At 38.1% G+C, this 18829-nt stretch overlaps 1 protein-coding gene across 1 annotated transcript in view; it reads right to left on the bottom strand.

The window, feature by feature from the left end:
- TCEA1 (transcription elongation factor A1) overlaps positions 1–14013 on the bottom strand; it is a 28342-nt gene extending 14329 nt beyond the window's left edge. Inside the window, exons 1-3 of the mRNA XM_086888203.1 lie at positions 13505–14013; positions 7790–7852; positions 3412–3517 (exon numbers count right to left, since the gene is read on the bottom strand). Of these exons, the coding sequence (XP_086744329.1) occupies positions 3412–3517; positions 7790–7852; positions 13505–13573 (238 nt within the window). The 5' untranslated portion in view covers positions 13574–14013. The remainder of the gene's footprint in view (positions 1–3411; positions 3518–7789; positions 7853–13504) is intronic.
- Positions 14014–18829: the final 4816 nt, after the last annotated feature.

Raw genomic sequence — 18829 nt, 5'->3', positions numbered from 1 at the left:
TTAGTGTTAAGAACATTGTGCTGTCGTTCTGTATTTTTTAGTTCCGTAAATAAAGTTACTATATAAAGTTTACTTAGAGGACGGAAGTTTACTTAGAGGTCTGGACATTCTTTTTCACTGTATACTCTTCACTTCAGCATGTAATTATTTATTATGAGAGTTATATTCCTTAAGGGATTTTTGTTGCTTTTCTAACACAAAAAACACTCCTGACAACCTAAATGAGTGTGCATAGATTAATTATCTGCACAGCATACTCTGTATACTCAGCTACTTGGCAAAACAATTATTTGTAAATCCAATGTTATAACTGAGCAGCATTTTATTTGGAGAGCTGAATTTAGCTCCTTATGCAAATTGTGACCATCTCTGCTGTGTAGTTTAACTTTCAGAAAGTATCTGAAAGGGACCTTGCAATGTGGCTTCAGACAATGGTCACAAGCCCCCTGCTGCACAGCTTCCAACCCCTCCAATAAAACATTGGTAACCTGGGAAGGCCTGAGTCAAGCCACATAGATCTGGTGATTCACAACTCACTTTGATTTGTTCTCATGTTTCCCATGCATTCCTAAAGACTAAAATTTGATAGCATTGAACTGAAACATTACATGCAGCCTGAACAGTCAACAATTCTTGCCTAAATTCAAAATGTTATTTATAAAAATAACTCACAAAGACTTCAGAGCTCTGAGTACAATGCTTGGTACGATTAACAGCTGTCCGCTTCTGCTGCCATCTTTGCTCCATACCATTTTACATGCACTATAAACAGCATTATCGAAACTGATTTCTCAAGCAGCCCAACATACGGTATTTCGTATTCTTCCAAGAAAGTCAAAACTAATGATAAAACAGAATAAGAGTACTTTGTAAGATTCCCACCCATACTTACACCCTGTCTTTCACAGTTATGAAACTTTATTTTCTAATGAGTTACTGAGCAGCGATAAAGAGGCAGAACATTTACTATGCCTTATTATCGGATCTACATTACAGCCACGGAAAATTTATCTACCTAAGTTTTGAATGTAAGCAGTGCTATATTTTTAGGATTAACTTGACTTTATATAGTAAGTGCATTACCACAACTCTACTAGAGCTAGCACAATAATTTACAAACAACAATATGTTCTGTAACAAAAATTAGCACATGAACGAAAGTCACATACCCACTGCCTCAAGAAGTATTCAGTTCTGATAAATAACAAATATTTATTATTTGCTTTCCAGCTCCTTACATGTTTGACATCACCTCATGCAAAAAGCCTTAGGTAGAGTCTCCCAACTGTGTTAAAACAATCTGATTATAGAAAGCTAGGAGAGGAGAAGGTCCACCTTGCCCCAGCTGTTTGCTACTTCTACAGTCCCTGTGCAGGAAATAGTAACTGCAAACAGGTTGGACCAAAAAGTGATAGTTGAAATTTAAGCCAGAAGGAATGAAAAAAACAATTGGTTTTTAAGTGGTCAGTTCCCAGCTCTGGTCTTCTGGATAGCCACTCCTGCATTAGTTGTAACACAAGAGAGAGCAAAGAGGCTCCTGTGCAGAACGGAAGTCAGGACTGCTCCTTTGCACAGCAGCCTACACCCAGATAGACCTACCGTGACCTTCTGGCACCACATTCTCACCCAGACTTCTACAGCATGGAAACCCTCCAGGAAGGAGTGACACTCCCCATGTGTCACAATGTTTGAACACTCAAACACCAGTAAACTTTACATAATAACATATTAATACAATTTTGACTGACTTAAGGTACTCAAGTGTTAAATAAACAAGACAATTATTTTTAGTTTCTCAATGAACAAGTGGCAAATTGTTTAGTCAAAGGACAGTGATAATCAGGCAGATCTCCCACTCCCCAAAGAGAGCAGCATCTGAGCACACTCCCAATGAGAATTCTGTTGGAAATGAGAGTATCTCCTCTGCTATGTTGTCTAAGTTAAGTTGCAGTATTAAAATTTTGACCTTCCAAGAAAAAAAAAATAATAACTCTCACCAAATGTTGATAGGGTTTTGTTTCTAAAACTTAGACTAATAAATTTTAATAACTTGAGAGCTGTATCACTCAGTCTAGCAGCTACTTTTAGAAGTCTTTAAAGTAACTGATGCTAATATGCAAGTAAATTTCTCTACTTACATACCTTACCACTTTTACATACTGATATAATAAAGCCGGACTTCTACATTTAAATTTGAAAATAGAAAGTTTATTATTTTCACTATTTACCAGTTAATTCTGATTAGATCCTACACTAAGATCCTGATAGGCATTTATTTTTGCTATAAAGGTCATTATGAATTTAAAGGTATTTTACCAGCATGTCTAGTATCATCTAATTTTAACTACTAAAACTAACATTATTAGTAGGTAGGTTAAAAGTTTTTAATGTAGCTTAAAAAGGTTTGCCACACAGGCTGTTGTTTCTTACGAGAGCATCAAAGTTTAAAGTTCTGACAAATTGTCCACAGAGTATTTTCTATGTCATTTACAAGACAGTAATAATTTATCTGATAAAACACTTCACAGTTGGTAAAAATGAGGCTGAGTTCAAATGGTAGGGGACTCACACCCTCCTGGTATTTGGCATATTTTTCCAGATAAAATAGTAAATACCTAAATCATAATGTAAAGTGTTTTCTATTTTAAAATTTTAGCTTCAAAAATCTTAATTTACCTAAACTTACATACAAAGAAACAAAACAGAGTGTACCACAGTGCATGAACAAAAATATCTGGATGCATTTTGAGATTTAGGTGTTTTCAGATATATTAAGTACTACCAAATACCCTTGAATAAAATCCTAACAGAAAGGTTTTAAGTGTATTAATTATTTTAAGGGAAATTAAACAAAAGGTATTAGGTCACTAATTAGTAAGCTGTTTAAAATTATGAAGGTTTTATAAAGTGCAGCTCTGTTTCTCTCTACCTGTAAGTTCTAGCAGATTTCAACATAATTTCTACTGGGTTTTTTTTTTCTTCACAAATCACTTCATAACCAAACTTCAAAGCCTCCACATTCTCACATGAGATTTAACACCAGTTCTTCAGAGTACTTGTTGTATTTGACAAAGACAATAATCAAGAAGAGGTCTATTAATGCCTAGTGCTGCAGTACAGTCACTCCAGCTCAACTTCAGGTAATGAGACTTCAGAAATGAATCATGTCAGAGAATCTGATTTCCTACTGCCTGCCAGCCCAAATAAAATCCATTAACCGTTTCTCTACACACACTCTCTCAGTAATGGCCTGGTGATGGTCAAAGAGTAAAAAAACCAATTTCACCAGTGCAGGAAGTTTCAACATTCACATAAAAACACAAATATGTATAAAGCAAGGCAGGGTCGATGATGAGCACCAAGGCTACACAGCTAAAACACACAAGAGCAGGGACATTTCTGTTGCCATACCTAGCAGCTTCTTCCAAGACTTGATAAGAGATTTTGCTAAAGACGTAACCTCTTCATCTGTGCTTTGCTTGCGAATTGCATTCACTGACATTCCAATTCTGGTAGACTGCAAAAGAAATAGAAATGTACATTATCACAAGTGACATGAAGACAATTTAACAAATAAGCATATATAAATTTGTGCTTTGACATTAACTTTTACAGTATCTTTTTTCTTTTGTGGTGTGTTTGTTTCCTTTTTTCTTGTGATTATCAGGAAAAAATACTGCAAGCCTTTATAAAAATTATTTTAATAACATGGACATTTTAAAAATATTATTGTCTGTCTTCAGCACAAAAGTTTGGGGATGGGTGGACAGTGATGGTGGGCACAAGGGTTAAGAACTGTATTTATATTTTGGCATTATAAGAAGCTTACTTAACTTCTTCACTGACATCATACTCCTAGAATTCCCATTTAGTGGCTGTGGAAAAATCTGTAATACCAGCTGGGAGAAAGCACGTTTTAAGTACCTAAAAATTTTGGTGACACTGAGATTCTTTAGAATCCTTAGCACAGAGAGGTCTGACTTTAGATAGAAGCAGAGCTCTCTGTGTTTCAGATTTTAAAGAATGAGCTATCCTATCAGAAAAGGCCAAGACAAGCTTTAAGTCTTTGCCGCTACTGCCACCTACAGAGTGATTATGAGAGTGACAATTCATGCCTTTCAAGACTCAAAAAATGAGGACATAAATTAAGTGCAACAGTAACATTTTAGAAGATTTATGGCTAATGTGTTCATGTATCAAGGAGAAAATTTCCACCCTTTTAGCTTCACAATAGGAGAAAAGCATTTAACAATACAAAGGATTTTAGTATCTTTTTGTGTTTTGACTGAGGACTAAACTTTTTTTATTTGTTGTTAAGATACTCAGTTTTGTTGCATTGCCATGTACAGAACTCAGTAAATATAAATTACTCAATTTTGCAATAGATCATCATAAACTTCCTTCTTCATGAAAGGAAAATTTAAATCTTTGTAGCTTGCTAAAAATGGAAATTACTTCTTACAACCCAAACAATACTTTCTGAGGCACCATGGATGTGCTAAATGACTGGAAACATACTTAAATAATCCGTAGCTATTTCAGCCAAGGAAACACATCAAACAACCTCAGGCCTGAGCATCAGGTCTAAACACATATTTTGGATTAAAGAAAACAGATGGTTACTCACCTGTAACTAAAGTGTTCCATGATGGACTCTGCTCACTCACATTAATGGTACTGGCCATTTCTCTTGATATTTTGAATACTTAAAGCTCAACATTACTTTCAGACAATAAAGAATAACATGTCCTTGAAAATCCATAAAATACCACATCTAGATGTAAAAAATTTATCTAATAAAAAACCCAACCTTCAATTAATACCTGGGGACAATGACAGCCTATGCTCATCAGCAAAGGGAAAACACACAAACTTACAGACTTACTTAGCTAAGTAAAATCCAAAAAACTCAAGTAAAACTCAAAACTAGAGAAATTTCTTCTTCTGATCACATGAGACAGTTTATGGGAACTGTCTGAACTGCCAGCTTTCTTAAAGCAGTATATAAAAACAACTCATTTGTTTGCTTTTATAGAGCACTGGATCAAGACTTCAACTTCCTACCTGAAGAGAGGAAGTAATGATCTACTAATTTATCTGCCTGCTAACTGGCACAGGTAGTCACAAAAGATCAGTGCTATATTCTCAAAATGACTATGTTTTACTGGCAAATCAGCTGACAGTATTTGAAATTTCCTTAGTCTTCCTGTCTGTAGAGCTGTTCCTGTGATTGCCATTTTTAAGTGAAAAACTCCAATATTTTCATTCTTCCCCACTTTAAATTCTAGAGCACTTTTCATCTGCTTTCAGAGTAAAAACAATCAAAGACAGCATAAGACAGCTATTTTCACCCTGAAGCATTGAAACTGTGGCCAATAGGTGCAAATAGCACTGAGCATAAGTAATCTATGACTGAACCCAAAGCAGAGCACACGGTGGCAACAGGTGTTCTCTAAACCAGAAAAAAAGCAAAAATGTAAGGAACACAGCTGGGGAGGAAGAGCAACCACTGAAGCAAGCAGAGGTGCTACCAACTTTAAATTCTAAGTGCATGAGGGTAGAGAATTGGTGAGCACTTGGACCAAAGCAGAGCCAAACCAACCACGGGAGAATAACCACCTCTGGGTTCCCAGGTCTCCACAGCTTGCTTGCCAGTGAACTAGCCTGAAGCCATTAACAAGGGCTGCATATCACAGCCTAGCTCTGCACATGTGTGTGTAATTTCCTGTAAAACCTGTTTGTTAAAATAAAGCCTGACTGTCTCACTGTTTAGCTGTGCACTAACCACAATTAGCAGCAGGGACACAATGCCTCTAATGCCATCAAGCTGCTAAACAGATTTGCAAGTCAGACCACCAGATAAATTGTGTGAGGAAGCCTACTGGCTCACTGCCTAGCTGAGCAAGGATCAGCTTGCTTACATAAAACTCATCAGATGTAACACAGTGGTATTATTGCCTGTAATCACTTCAGCTTTCTGTGAAAATACATGTGGCAAGAAAAACAAAAGTCACCAGCACAAGCTCAGACTACTAATATGCACCTTCCTATTGCACATACCTGTAAAACTAGTCAGAGGACCTCATCATTTCAGGCTGCAGTAGCAGTGGTATTACACAGGAATAACAGCTAGCAGGGCTTTTCTTGATGTAGCCAGCTTTCAAAACTTCTTAAAAATGGGTATGGAAGTATGCTTTTCATTTATGTTCTGCATTTCATCAATTCAAACACATTTCTCAGAAGTCCTGATCTACACAGAGGAAGACAGTGCCTCCACTAACTGATGATCATCACCCTTCTTGACAGTGGCACACTAATGATCCACGGCCAGAGCAATGAGTAAGATTACTTTGCATTTCAACTCTTACTCCAAGTCCACCATTGCTTCAAAAAAAAAAGGTAAATTTGAGTCCAAATATGTTGCTAAATCCAAGCTTATGCAGTGGAACTGTTTTGAATACAGCAATGGATATTTATGAAAAGATTCCTAACTAAGGTACAGTCAATGCACTTTGCAAGAGTATCCCAGAGTACTTGAATTTCCAGAGCACTTGAAGAGAGATTTTTAATTCCAAAGGCAGAGGAACATCATTATACTTATGCAAAATATAATTTGCATTAAGACTTGCAAAAAGAAACTCCAAAGAATCAGGTTAACCAGAGGGGTTTCCTTGGTTTTGCTCTTGTTTTGTGTGGGGTATTTTTTCTCTGGGGCTTTGAGTTTGTTTTCTTTTTAAAGAAGAAGGTTGAACATAGGGGACAAAGTATCAGAGTTGTACTAGCATTCATGCATAAAAGTTCCTGTTGTCTGTCAGAAATAGTATCAGTAACAACTTACTAAATACATTCTGCAAGTATATGACACATGGACAAGGACACATGAATCAAAAATGTCATTGCTTCTGACACCTTTAAAATTTGAACTTTATAGCTAATTCTTTATCTGTGACCATTAACTGCCCCTTAGAAAAAAGTTACTTTTCGGTCTCCTCCAATTTAAATGGCTACTACAGCAAATCAGGTCTCAGATTTAACTCTTGACATTTTAAAATTTGCACACATAGGAAATTTCTGGCTAGTTTGGAACAAAAGTTGCTCACTGATGAATTACAGGTCAAGCTCTAAAACTTGACATGTAAGGAAAGTTGACCAAGTTTATTTTTTGAAAGAATTTACAAATAATATATGAAATACTGTTAAAGATGTAAATCTAAACAACATTAGTGAGAGCATCCGTGCAACTGGGAGAGATTGTACCCCTCCATCTCCAGCCCAGGAGAGTAAAAGAGGAATATACTTTAAGAAGTACATTCCTCAGAGTGATGGAGGGGGGATGTGGAGTGTGTGTCAAATAAAACTTGCCTAAAAGGTATCAACTATGTTTCTCCTCACTTACAAGGCAAAACCAGAACTAACTACACAAGAAAAGATGTTTTCAGCTGTAATCAGGTACATTCTTCTTCAGGAGGAAGGAAACACACCACATTTGTGTTAGAGTTAAAATGTAAGATTCTGTGTCTGATAAATTTGTAAGCAGCTCTTCTCCTTTGTCCATGACAAAATTCACTACTCTCAATCAGAAAAATAAGCTTTAAGAGTTTTCTACTGGAAAAAACACTTTTTATAAGTGTCCTAAATCAGGTGAAGTGAGACTAGATTACCACCGATACTTCCAAGGACTTTGGACCTAGGAATCTACTTTAAAAGTGTAACCTTCTTTCAAATCAGCTGGCTCCACCTTCATTACAGAGTTAAAATTTGCAACATAACAACAATGAGAAAATCATACCTGTAGTAACTCAAGGGTCATGGGAATATTCTTAAGCTCCTTCAATAGATCAAGAGCTCCAGCCTAAAAAAAAGAAAGAAAATAAAAAAGTTAACTTAGCAATCAGGAACTTCAAATATATTATCAACAATAAAATCTGCCTTCAGGGTCACACACTGGGTTCAAACCACCAGTTCTCAATTTATCCACAGAACATAAAAAAGAAATGTTCCACTTCACACACTCTAAACATTAACAGGCCTTAACTTGGAAATCAAAGTATTCACTCAAAGACTAGGGGAGTTTTACCCCATGTAACTCAAATGACAGTCAAAGCATTCTGTCAATTCCTATTTAACCCACACATCTTCAAGGGTGCTTCACTTAACAGTGTCAGATATAATCCAAACAACAGCAGCAATCTTCAGTTCAGAACAACCACATCAGTTTTAGCACAAGAACTTGGCATTGAGAAGCTCTGCACAGCCCATCAATAGTGCACATATATATATATATAGAACATACACAGACATCATCCTTAACTGTATTTGTGGTGATGTAGTAAAGCCACACGTTGTGGGTTTTTCTTTTTTCCCTGCTAAGACTGTTAGGAAAGGTACTAATTAATTCTGTGTAAGCATCTTTCTAGATAGATGATTGAAGTTCAGAGATTGTACTATTAGATGTTATAAAAGTCTATACCCAGCTACTCTAACAATTCATTCCTTAGCAATATAGGCCTTACTTAAAAAAAGTTTGCATAAATGTGAGCTCTGTAATTCTCTTTAACCTCTCCAACCCTGATGATTTATGAACTCTGCTTCAGCAAAGCTCTGCACCATTACTTCTGACTGCACACGTGGGCTGTCAGCCTACACAAACCTCCCAAAGGCTGAGATGATTTGGCTGTTATTCAAGTGCACGTGGTGCTGAACCTGGAAGCTATAAACAGAAGGCAGGCAACAACTACCTGTGCATCCAAGAGGCCATTCGTTTTACTCAGGCTCAGTTCATTACCTCCACTTTTTTTTTTTCTTTTTAATTAATGAGGTTTAGAAATAAATCCCACAAAATTTCCATTTGCAAATCTGTGGAATTTGATTCACTTTTCTTTTCTTACGTCTCAACTCATCCTGTGTTATTTTGCATTTTTCTTGCTTTTGAAATTCTCCCTAATCAAATTCTAATACACCTGTTGCAAGGAAACTTAAAATATTCTGCTACGTCTGCAGTCTTACCCTTTATCACTGAAGATAAAACAACCATCAGGAGGCTGAGAAAGATGGAAGTGGAACTTTGGTGTCACATCCAAAAACTCTCAGCTCTGGACACCTTCAAATGTCTGCTACAACCTTTGTCTTTCAAACACTTCTGACCCAAAGACGCCTCCAAGCCCAAACATTTCACCAAATACCACCTACACAAATTCAATTAACGTATAAAGCTAAAGTTTTACTATTTTGCCGTGATAACAAAAGCCTCATTTAACTTTTATTCATGATATACAAAACTTCTCTAGTTCTAACCACAGAATTTTAGTAGCAATGACGCAAGACTGAGAAATGTCTTCAGGTGCTAAATTGAGTTGGCATACTAAACCATCTTTCTCTTAACAACCATAAGCGTGGTTTCTTCTGTGCAATCACAGATCTAAATAAGTTAATTATTTTCACTGCTACAAAACAAAATCAAATTCAAGAACATTTTCTTGGCCAAAACTAATGACAGAAGTCAATGAGCCATTTTGAAAAATATAATCCCATTAAGACTTACCTCCAAACCAATTAAATTATTAGCACACTGTACACAGCATGCAATTTCAAAATAAACACAGCTTACTGTTGTCTGCAAATTCAGTGAAAGTAACACTGTAATGCAAAATAACACTCTCTTCATCTCATCTTAGAAATACAGTTTAGTCAAACTTTCTTTGACTGTTATATCCTCCCAAACTGCACATGTGAAAACAAATTATTCCCCGAGTAAATGTTTTCCAATACTAGCAACTTGATACACAGCAGGTTAACAAACCATGCAATAATTAAAAAAAAAAACAGAAAGCAAACAAAAACACAAAAAAATCCCACAAACAAGAACAACAACAAAAAAAACCAAAACAAAAACCCCACAAACAAAAATCAAAACCAAAAAAGCCAAACTCAACAAAAAAAAACAAGTTAACAGAGGTTATCTACATTTTATGCTGGTTTCTGTATCAAAGTACCAACATTGATAATGCACTAATCCTTTCTAAGCCTTCACTTCTCTAAACATACTGTGCACCAAGAATTAGATGCTTTAAAGTTAAACTTATATTTGCTTTAAACTCATACCAACTGAACAGTTTTTCATAATCACTTTTCTTAGCATAAAGTCAAATGCTCTCTGTATCCCAAAACTAGTGTGGAACTTGCACAGTATAACTTGTAATTACTTTTCTCCCAATATAAGACTTCTGTGTTCAAAAAAACCCCAACCATTAAGACCATTATTATAAACCTTCTTTTAAAGGCATTTCTATAATTTTATAGAAAATGAAAGGCAATGTCCCATTCTCCTAGGCTAGCTGACTTTCAATTTACCTTGTCACTTAAATTAATCAAAGTAATTTTCATACAGATCCAGTAGATTACTCCTCTCAGCTTCTTTCAGTTGGTCAGATCACAACAGCACAGAATGGTATTCTATAGTCATATTTTAAACCTGAGCTTCAGGCAATAGAAAATGGAGTACATTTTTGAAGACAGCAGAGCTATCCAGTTATAATTCTGTTCTACTTGAAGGAGTATACATAATAACAGACTATTTTATTTTCTTCTCTAAACTTACTCAAGCATTCTTGATTTCTTTAATCCATGGATGCAGCCTTAGTTTTCATACCTATTCATTACAGCAGCTTAATGAAAGAAAGGTGTACTTACATACAACAGAAGCTCAAAGGAAGGCACTACAGGTTTTAATCCAATCACTTCTGAAGGAGGAGTATCTATTTCAATTTGAAGCAACAGCAGAAATACATATCGCACAGTGCATTAAATACTAAATCATATTATTTCCTCCTTCAAAACAAAAGAACTACATATATCATTTCACTAACATAGTTATGAAATCTGCACAGCTACAATTAAATTCTTAGTCAAGGCAAATCACCAAGAGCCTGACTCAGAAAGAGTGTCTGCATGGCCCGTCCTTTTAACTCATCAAAAGAAACGCCACAGAGTGCTTTGCCACAAGCCAGAGTCACCTTTGTATGAGAGATCACACATTTCTTGTCATCTGACTCTTGACAGCTTCAGAACGAGCAAGTATCAAAGCTCTTTTTTCTTTCTTTTATTATTAATGCATCTCATCAAAACATTCTCATTCAAAGACACAGACCAAATACCTGCTCCTGATGAGTAAAAATGGAGAAAGGAACACAAGAGGTTGTCAAGAGCATCATTATTCAGTGGGTACTTTTGTAAGAATGCATTTCTCAATTCTTCTTCATCCTTGTGAGACAATAAAATACCTCTTCATAGAGAGTACCTTAATAATTTTGCTAAAGTTAGCATTTTAACTGCAGGGCAAAATTAAGTAGCAAAACACTTCGTGCAATTAAAGAAATACCTTGTAAATGACAAAGACTAGTAAGAAAACACAGAGACATTTCCTGGTTTGAATGCTAATGTACATCATCTCCTCCAACACAGCTAAGGGTTTTTATCATGCTACACACATGTGCTTTGGAACTGCCACATCTCCACTCTTGGCCACAGTGGCACTTCACTGAGAAAACATCAACCCAACAATGGAGCCACCTGTTAGGAGTAAGGAGCTGGAATGAAGGAGCTCTGTTTCAACACAGTTCAAAAGCCCAACGCCTTTGGTGCTCCCACATTCTCACTCCTCTGATACAAATGAAAATGAAGGTCCAGCTCTGGCTCCAGCCAGGCACAGCCTGGCCCAGCTGTGCCTGCTGTGTTCAGCCACATCAGACCTACGCTAACCCCAAGGAAGTCGCTACACCGCTCCCCAGAGCTTGGAAAGTTAATTATGTTACACATGCTAGTGTGAATACATCTTCCCAGCTGCTGTTAGAAATTTTATCCAAACTCCTAAGCCTCTCAGGTCACAGAGAAGTGATGGTGGCTCTGTGGTCACCTGCAGCATCCCTGGTATGGCTACTCCCTGGGACCAACATCATTCTCATACTACCTGAGAGCTATTGTTTTGTTTTTGTTATCAGAAGTTTTCCAAATAATTTTAGGCTGGTTGCCCTTTATCATTCTCATGATCATGATATTTAAGCATTTCAGTCAGTAAGTTTTCACCCTTTCAACACCTTGTATGAAAGAGCCACTATTTCAGTTTTAGAGAAAGTGAAACAGCAAATGCTTTTGTGCTTAAACACATGAAGAATACAAATAAAAACAAAGAGGGGAAAATAATGGAATTGATAAATGCCAGTCATAAAATATTCTTTCCTCTAGACAAGGGTCTTGCCACCACAATGTATCATTTGAGTGTTCAAATATATCAGAGCTAAACCATGACATATTATGGAACCTCAGAGATTGAAACATGGCATGTGTGCACTTATAATGAATTTTTTGTATTCTGAACAAATCTCTTTGGTTTAATACAAGTATTTCTATAAACATGCAAATATTATTAATAACGCTTTTTATACTGTCCAGTATTAAGCAATAACAAAACTACTTCTATAAAGTGGAATTCCACAGTGTTGAGTTCTGAACTATTACTGATACTAAGCTTTTAATGCACTGTCATAACATGCAGAAAAAATCCCTTAGCTTTATGCATATAGTGGTACCTTGCAGGAAGAACAACAATCACATATACAAGCAAAAATTTCCAGAGAGTAACAATGTGCCCACCCGATAAAGAAGTAGTAAACAGAGTTTACAACCTACTTACATGCTATTTAATGTATAACCATGATCAGTTATCTGGCTGTTGCTCTACACTCCGATTTTACTTACTTTGATGTGCTTGTAGGCAAGGTACAAACACCATATGTTATCTGAGTTCTGTACTAAGGGCATACATGGCAATAACACTTGAGTTAAGACAACTGAATCCTATCCAAATATATTCTTCCTCCGTTCTGAGGCACAAGTTATTCTCCAGACTAATAAATACAATTAGAAGTGTTGCAGGTTAAAGACAAAAAAAAAAAAAAGACACAAGGCTCACATTCCTCATCTGTTTGTGAAGTTTACCCACTCAACTCCGGCCCTGCCGCAGCTGGGTTTGGGCTCTTCACTCCTATCCTAGCTTTTACATCCCACCAAAAACTCCAGCCTTCAGACCTAAAAGCGACAAGCCCCCAGCACAGGGGGCCATCTCCGCAGGCGTTCTCCTCGGGGTGACAGGTTTTCCCCCGCGCAAGGCCAACACCGCGGTTTCAGCCAGCAGGAAACGGAGAGCGCAGCCGCTCCCAGCCAGGGCCGCTGCTGGGAGGAATCTCCTCTCGGCCGAAGGCGCTCCCGCCGAGGAGCAGAACCGCCTGCCGGCCCCCCTCCTCTGGCGGGGCCGGGCCGAGGCGCCGCAGCCCCGCGGGGCGGCGAGGGAAGCGCCGAGGCCGCCGGGCAGCGCGGGGAAACGCGGCGGCGGGAAGGGACAGGCCCCGCGCCCGCGGGAAGGAGGGAGCGCGGGGCCGGCCGGGGCCGCGCCGGGGCCCGCGGCACCGCCGCCAATCCGCCTCCCGCCCCGTCCCGTCCCGGCGCTCACCGCGTTCTTCTTCTGCACCATCTTGTCCATCTTCTTGGCGATGCGGATGATCTCGTCCTCCGTGGCCATGGCGGCGGCGGCCCGGGCGGCGCCAGGCAGCGCGGATCGAGCGCCGGCCGCGGGAGCCAGGCAGCGCTGCCGCTCGCCGAGAGCAGGGGCGGGGCTGCGGCCGCTCGCGCGCCGCGCTCCCCCCAAAACAGCCCTAAACCCAGCAAAAGCACAGCGAGATGTCTGACCTCTGCCTGCCTTCTTTGGGCACTGCGCCAAGCCTGACCGGGGTCAGGAAGCGTTTGGACAACGCTCTTCAGGCCTGTGGTGTCATTCTTGGGGCGTCCTGTGCGGCGCCCGGAGTCGGACTCCATGAGGCTAGCGGATCCTTCCCAAATGAGGATAGTCTGGGATTCTGTCTGTGACCCTCTTCCCCTCTCCATGGCCCAGCAATGCTGCTGACTCTGCCCCTGCTCGTACCCAGAGCTAACACAGAGCCAACCATGGCGCCCGGAATCCCCTCCCTACGGCCGAGCTTTTCTTCGGCTGCCACGAGGCTCAGAATTACATCAGACAATCGATTTGTATTAGTCAAAGGGATGGCGAAAAGCCCATGGCCCCCCTAACGGAAAAGGTTTGTAAACATTCATCTTTTTAAGAGGTTTAAGAGTTACTTTTATATAAAATGGAGGGTTTCAAATTGCAGCTTCAGAGTGGAGCTCGGAAGATACAAGTCCCGAGGCAGTACAACAGACCTGGACACAAACTTTGGCATTGGCCAAGCATCACACTGTGAGGTGCCACCGTGCTTCCGAGTCTTAAATCTAGGTTAAATCTCGTGTGTGTTCCAGTGGGACATATCACATTTATAAAGTTTGACATATAAATATTACTCATCATTACTAATGGAATTCTGTTCATCAGCTGAGCTAGATGGCTTGTTACTGTGATTTTTGAGCGAGAACAGCATCATTAAACCATTTTTGCTGTAAAACAGGAGTGTTTACTTCACAAAAACAGTAGGCACATGTGAAGGTTACAGGAAGATTATCCCTTCTTAAGATCCAGGAGGGTGCTTGCACAGCCACTCAAATCCATTACAAGTAAGCAGTCGAATGCTGTGGATGTCCCAGTTGTGAACTGAGGACTGTAAAATATGGACATTTCAGAGAACAGACAAGGCAGATCTTTTCCTCCGACAACACTCCAGGAAGCCATTACAGCAAGAACTGTCAACACACTTGTTTGTCATGTACTGGGCAGCAAGAGTTTCTTGTGTTTTGAAGCCAGATAGAGGGGGTTTAGGCACTTCTACATCCTGCTCAATGGACACAATGGTCAGCTCTAAGGCCTGCACATATTAGAAGCAATTAAAATTATTTGGGATCTACAGGGTCTTCCCCCAGGTTCAATCTGGGCCATGAACTGGACAAGCACACAAAAAAAATTTTTCTGCTGCTTTTTTGTTTATTCTGCCCAACAGGGGGTAAAAAAACCCTACAAGAACAAAGAAAATATTTTTTAAGGAAAATAATACCTGTTTTTTTTAGGAAAATAAATTCATTCAGGAGCAGATTTTGGGGAGACAAAAATAAAACAATGCTGCTTCTTACATTTAAAGGATCATGCCAGCTCAGGTTGAATTCCATTTTGTCTAGATTTAGTTACCTAGTACCTGTAATAATCAAACACCATATTTAACCTGATGCTAACCTCCAATGAAGGTTGGCATCATTGTTCCCCACAATCACATCAATGATAAAAACAACACACAGGGTGTTGGCAGCTCAGAGGTGTTGGTACGCTATAGGATCAACAAGCCTGTACCTGTTCTACAGTAGGTGCAAGTTAAGTCAGGGACAACACAATCACAAAACCAGAAATTTCAAATCAATCACTTTGATTTGTTTAAATGTATTTAATCTCTGGAATAAAGTCACCCAGACTTTTCTAAAATTTCTTTTAAAAACACAATTCAACACCTACTTCACTGGAAATGCATGGAAAATAGTTCAAAATGCAGATTAAATCTATTAACATGCAAAATGTACCAGGTGAGAAACTGACTATTATAAATTAATACCCATGAGGGCACTTATAAAAGGCAAAGCACATCACACTTACCTAATCTTAAAAAAGTAGCATCAGAGAAATATTTCAGTAGGGAAATCAAAGAATAATCAGATGGCAATGCATATCCTTTTTATTTTTTCAAGTAGATGCATTAAAATAAAACATAATACAGCTCACATTATTTATACTGTATGCTACAATAGCAGAATGGTATCAATTAACTGAATTAGTACTAAACAAATTCTTTATATCAGCTGCTCCACCAACCTTGAAACAGCAAATCTTTATCAAAAAAGGAACACACAGCCCTGCACATGCTTGTTCTCTTGTTTTAGCTGGTTCTAAACCAAGCAGCTTTGTACAGCACCAAACTCTTCTGTAAAATGTCACTCCCAATCCAAAGCAGGAGAGGGAAAAGCAACCTCATTGACTTTTTTAGTTCTGTTTAGCACCTTTCTCCTAAATTAAAACATAAGGAAGAAGAAATAACACACTGTTTGCTGCACTGCACTTACCTGTTATGGCACATCCTCACCATTCTTTTGCAACCTTTTCTAAAGGGTACTGCACACCTGCTCATGCAGAAAGCCTATGTGCAACCCTCATTTGCTAGACCATGGGGCCTTCTATACTACTAAGACCTAGCAGGCAGAGATGACTCTTCCTAAAAGAGTGCACATATGAAATAATGTAGATTTTTACTAACTAGTCTCATTTGATATGAGACAGCATCTTCAGAAATTTAGGGCAGGAGGGGCAACACACCAGCACATTCACAACTGCAGAATGTGAAGTAAAGCATCCCTGAACTGCTCTCAAGACATTTAAAATCCTACATTTTCAGGACTCATATTCTGTATGGAAAAATCTCCTCTAATCAGGTAGAAACACAACTGTGCAAAATACAACATTCACAGCATTGCAAAAGATTTTATGTAACCATGTTATGGCTATTAATCCTCTTTATTTGAGCCCTGAGTGCAACATCTTAGATCTTCCAAAACAGAATCTTAGCTGGTCTGAATCAGCCAAGTTGTCCCTAACCCTTACAAAGGGAGATGAGTCCAATTACAGACACATAAAGGGGGGGCGCTATAGCAAAAGAAAGTTCCAATTTCTCAGAACCTAATTTTGTTCAAAAATTTCTGAAATAGCAATAAACATCTTGATTAGTTGTTCTATAGCTATACAACAGATGGGTTGGGGTTTTTATATTTATTTTTTCAAAATGTTTACATTTTCAAAATGTCTTCATTTTTTTCAACTTAGAAGCAGTAACTGCAGGCATTTAAATATTAAAAAAAAATTAAGCTAATGTTTTAGGGTTTTTTAACTTTTTTAGTTTCTAGTTTTCCAGACTTCTCTATTCTGTGGCAACTTTATCTATTTTTTCCATATAGACTTCAAATATTTAAGCCTTTTAAAGATCCCCTCTGATAATTTCAAATACTGCACAGCTAGCAAATTATTTCAAGCGCACAAACTACTTTAAGAGTTTGCTTGCTACTCACAGCTGAGGAACACTAAGACTCCAACTGCTCCATCTGTTAATAGAGAAGTAGCTCTTTAAAACAAACCTTAGATGAGGGAGGTCTATCTTCTGCTCACAAACTAAACCTCCCACTTAGATGCCTGAAGCAAGTTCACTACACCGCAGCAAACTGGCTGGAAGTTTTAAGTTTTACTAGTTTTGCAGATAAAAAAGGAGGCCAATGGGTTGCTCTTTTCTAGTAATTGGTCCTAAAAGAAAACCATTATCTACCGGCTCACTTTGTGGATGTCCATTAAATTATACAAGTACTTTGTTTAAATCAACTTTAATCAGCTACATCAAAGCTACCTGTTCAACTCAAAGAGAATTAATAAAATCTGTTATCCTAAAGGCAAATGTGGTAAGATGAGAGTGGCAAGCAATGAAAAGGAAGAAAAAAAAAAAAGTGGGGGGGGAGCCAGGAAGGGGGAATCTGTTCTACAGCTATTAATCTTCAAAGAATCCCATTTTCAATTTAACAAACAGACATTCTGAAAACTTCTTGAGTCATGTTCTTCACTTATACCACTGCTCTCATATTATATTTGATAAAGTTTAATACACTACATTGTCTTGTTTTGGGGGTTTTTACTATGCTAGTTTTAGGCAATTTTTCCCCTCACAATTACCTTATCAGGGATGCCAGGGCTGAAAGTAAATAGAAACTGAACATTACTCAAAATGTTTTTCTAAAAATATACTATATTAGCAGATAACTCTGTGTGATATTGCATTTTTACTGTTACTAGCTGTTCTTAGACTCTTGATTTGCCACAACAAATTCACACAGCACTGCATCTACCATGCATTCTCATACATTCATGAAATTCCTCACTGTACTCCACACTGACTTTTGGGCATTGCAGTCTGTGGAGACAAGCAGCCTTTTAGCTGCTTTAAGCTGCTTGAAGGGGGAAATCTGCCTTTACCACACATAGGCCCCATTCCCTCTCTTCCCAGAAAATCCCACATTTTCTCTAGAGTGCCCTGTACAATGTATAGCACTGAGTGCCTTCAAATATTAAACTAAATAGCACATGTAACCCCTGACCTGAAAATTGTTTCTTTAACAAATCTGTTAAGTGGTGCATATGCCAAACCTTAATCAACTTCAAAGCCTTTCCAACAACACAAAATACCTAGAGAAAGACGCAAAAATGCAGAGTGAGAAGACTTTGGCTCTTCAGTGTCCTAGAATAACTCTACTAGAAAAATACCTTAATTTCTTTTATCTTTAAAAATTATTGCAAATTCCAAGAAAACAAGTTAAAATTAAATTAACCCAGAATATGAAAACCACCCTCCAGTCATACTTAGCATTCTTTCAACAAAGTAGCAAAACCTAACTTCATAACTGATTTTCAGTAACTATAAAACTTTGTTTTTCTGAATTACAGTAGGCATACATTACCATGCAATACATTTTCAAGGAGGCTCTAGAGTGCCTGTTTCACAGCATGAGTAAAAGCTCAACTTCCTTCAGATAAGTATGGAAAAAATCTTAAGTACTTGCCCAAATGCTGATTGAAATTTATTTCACAATGATTAAAAATGGAAAGCTTTTACATTTTCCCTACTATAGAAATAATTTCTGAAGTTAAGATTTATTATCATAAATAAAATTAGTAAAATAAATTACATTTTAGATGTTTTTAATAAATATAAGTGACTTATATTTCTTAACACAAGGAGTGTTCAGTATTTGTTTATAAAATTTAAGAGACACAGGCCTT

The sequence above is a fragment of the Cyanistes caeruleus genome, chromosome 1 (assembly GCF_971803275.1).
Source record: "Cyanistes caeruleus chromosome 1, bCyaCae1.hap1.1, whole genome shotgun sequence".
Taxonomy (NCBI): domain Eukaryota; kingdom Metazoa; phylum Chordata; class Aves; order Passeriformes; family Paridae; genus Cyanistes; species Cyanistes caeruleus.
The sequence above is the reverse complement of the archived record's forward strand: the minus strand, read 5'-3'. Positions and strand labels throughout refer to the sequence as shown.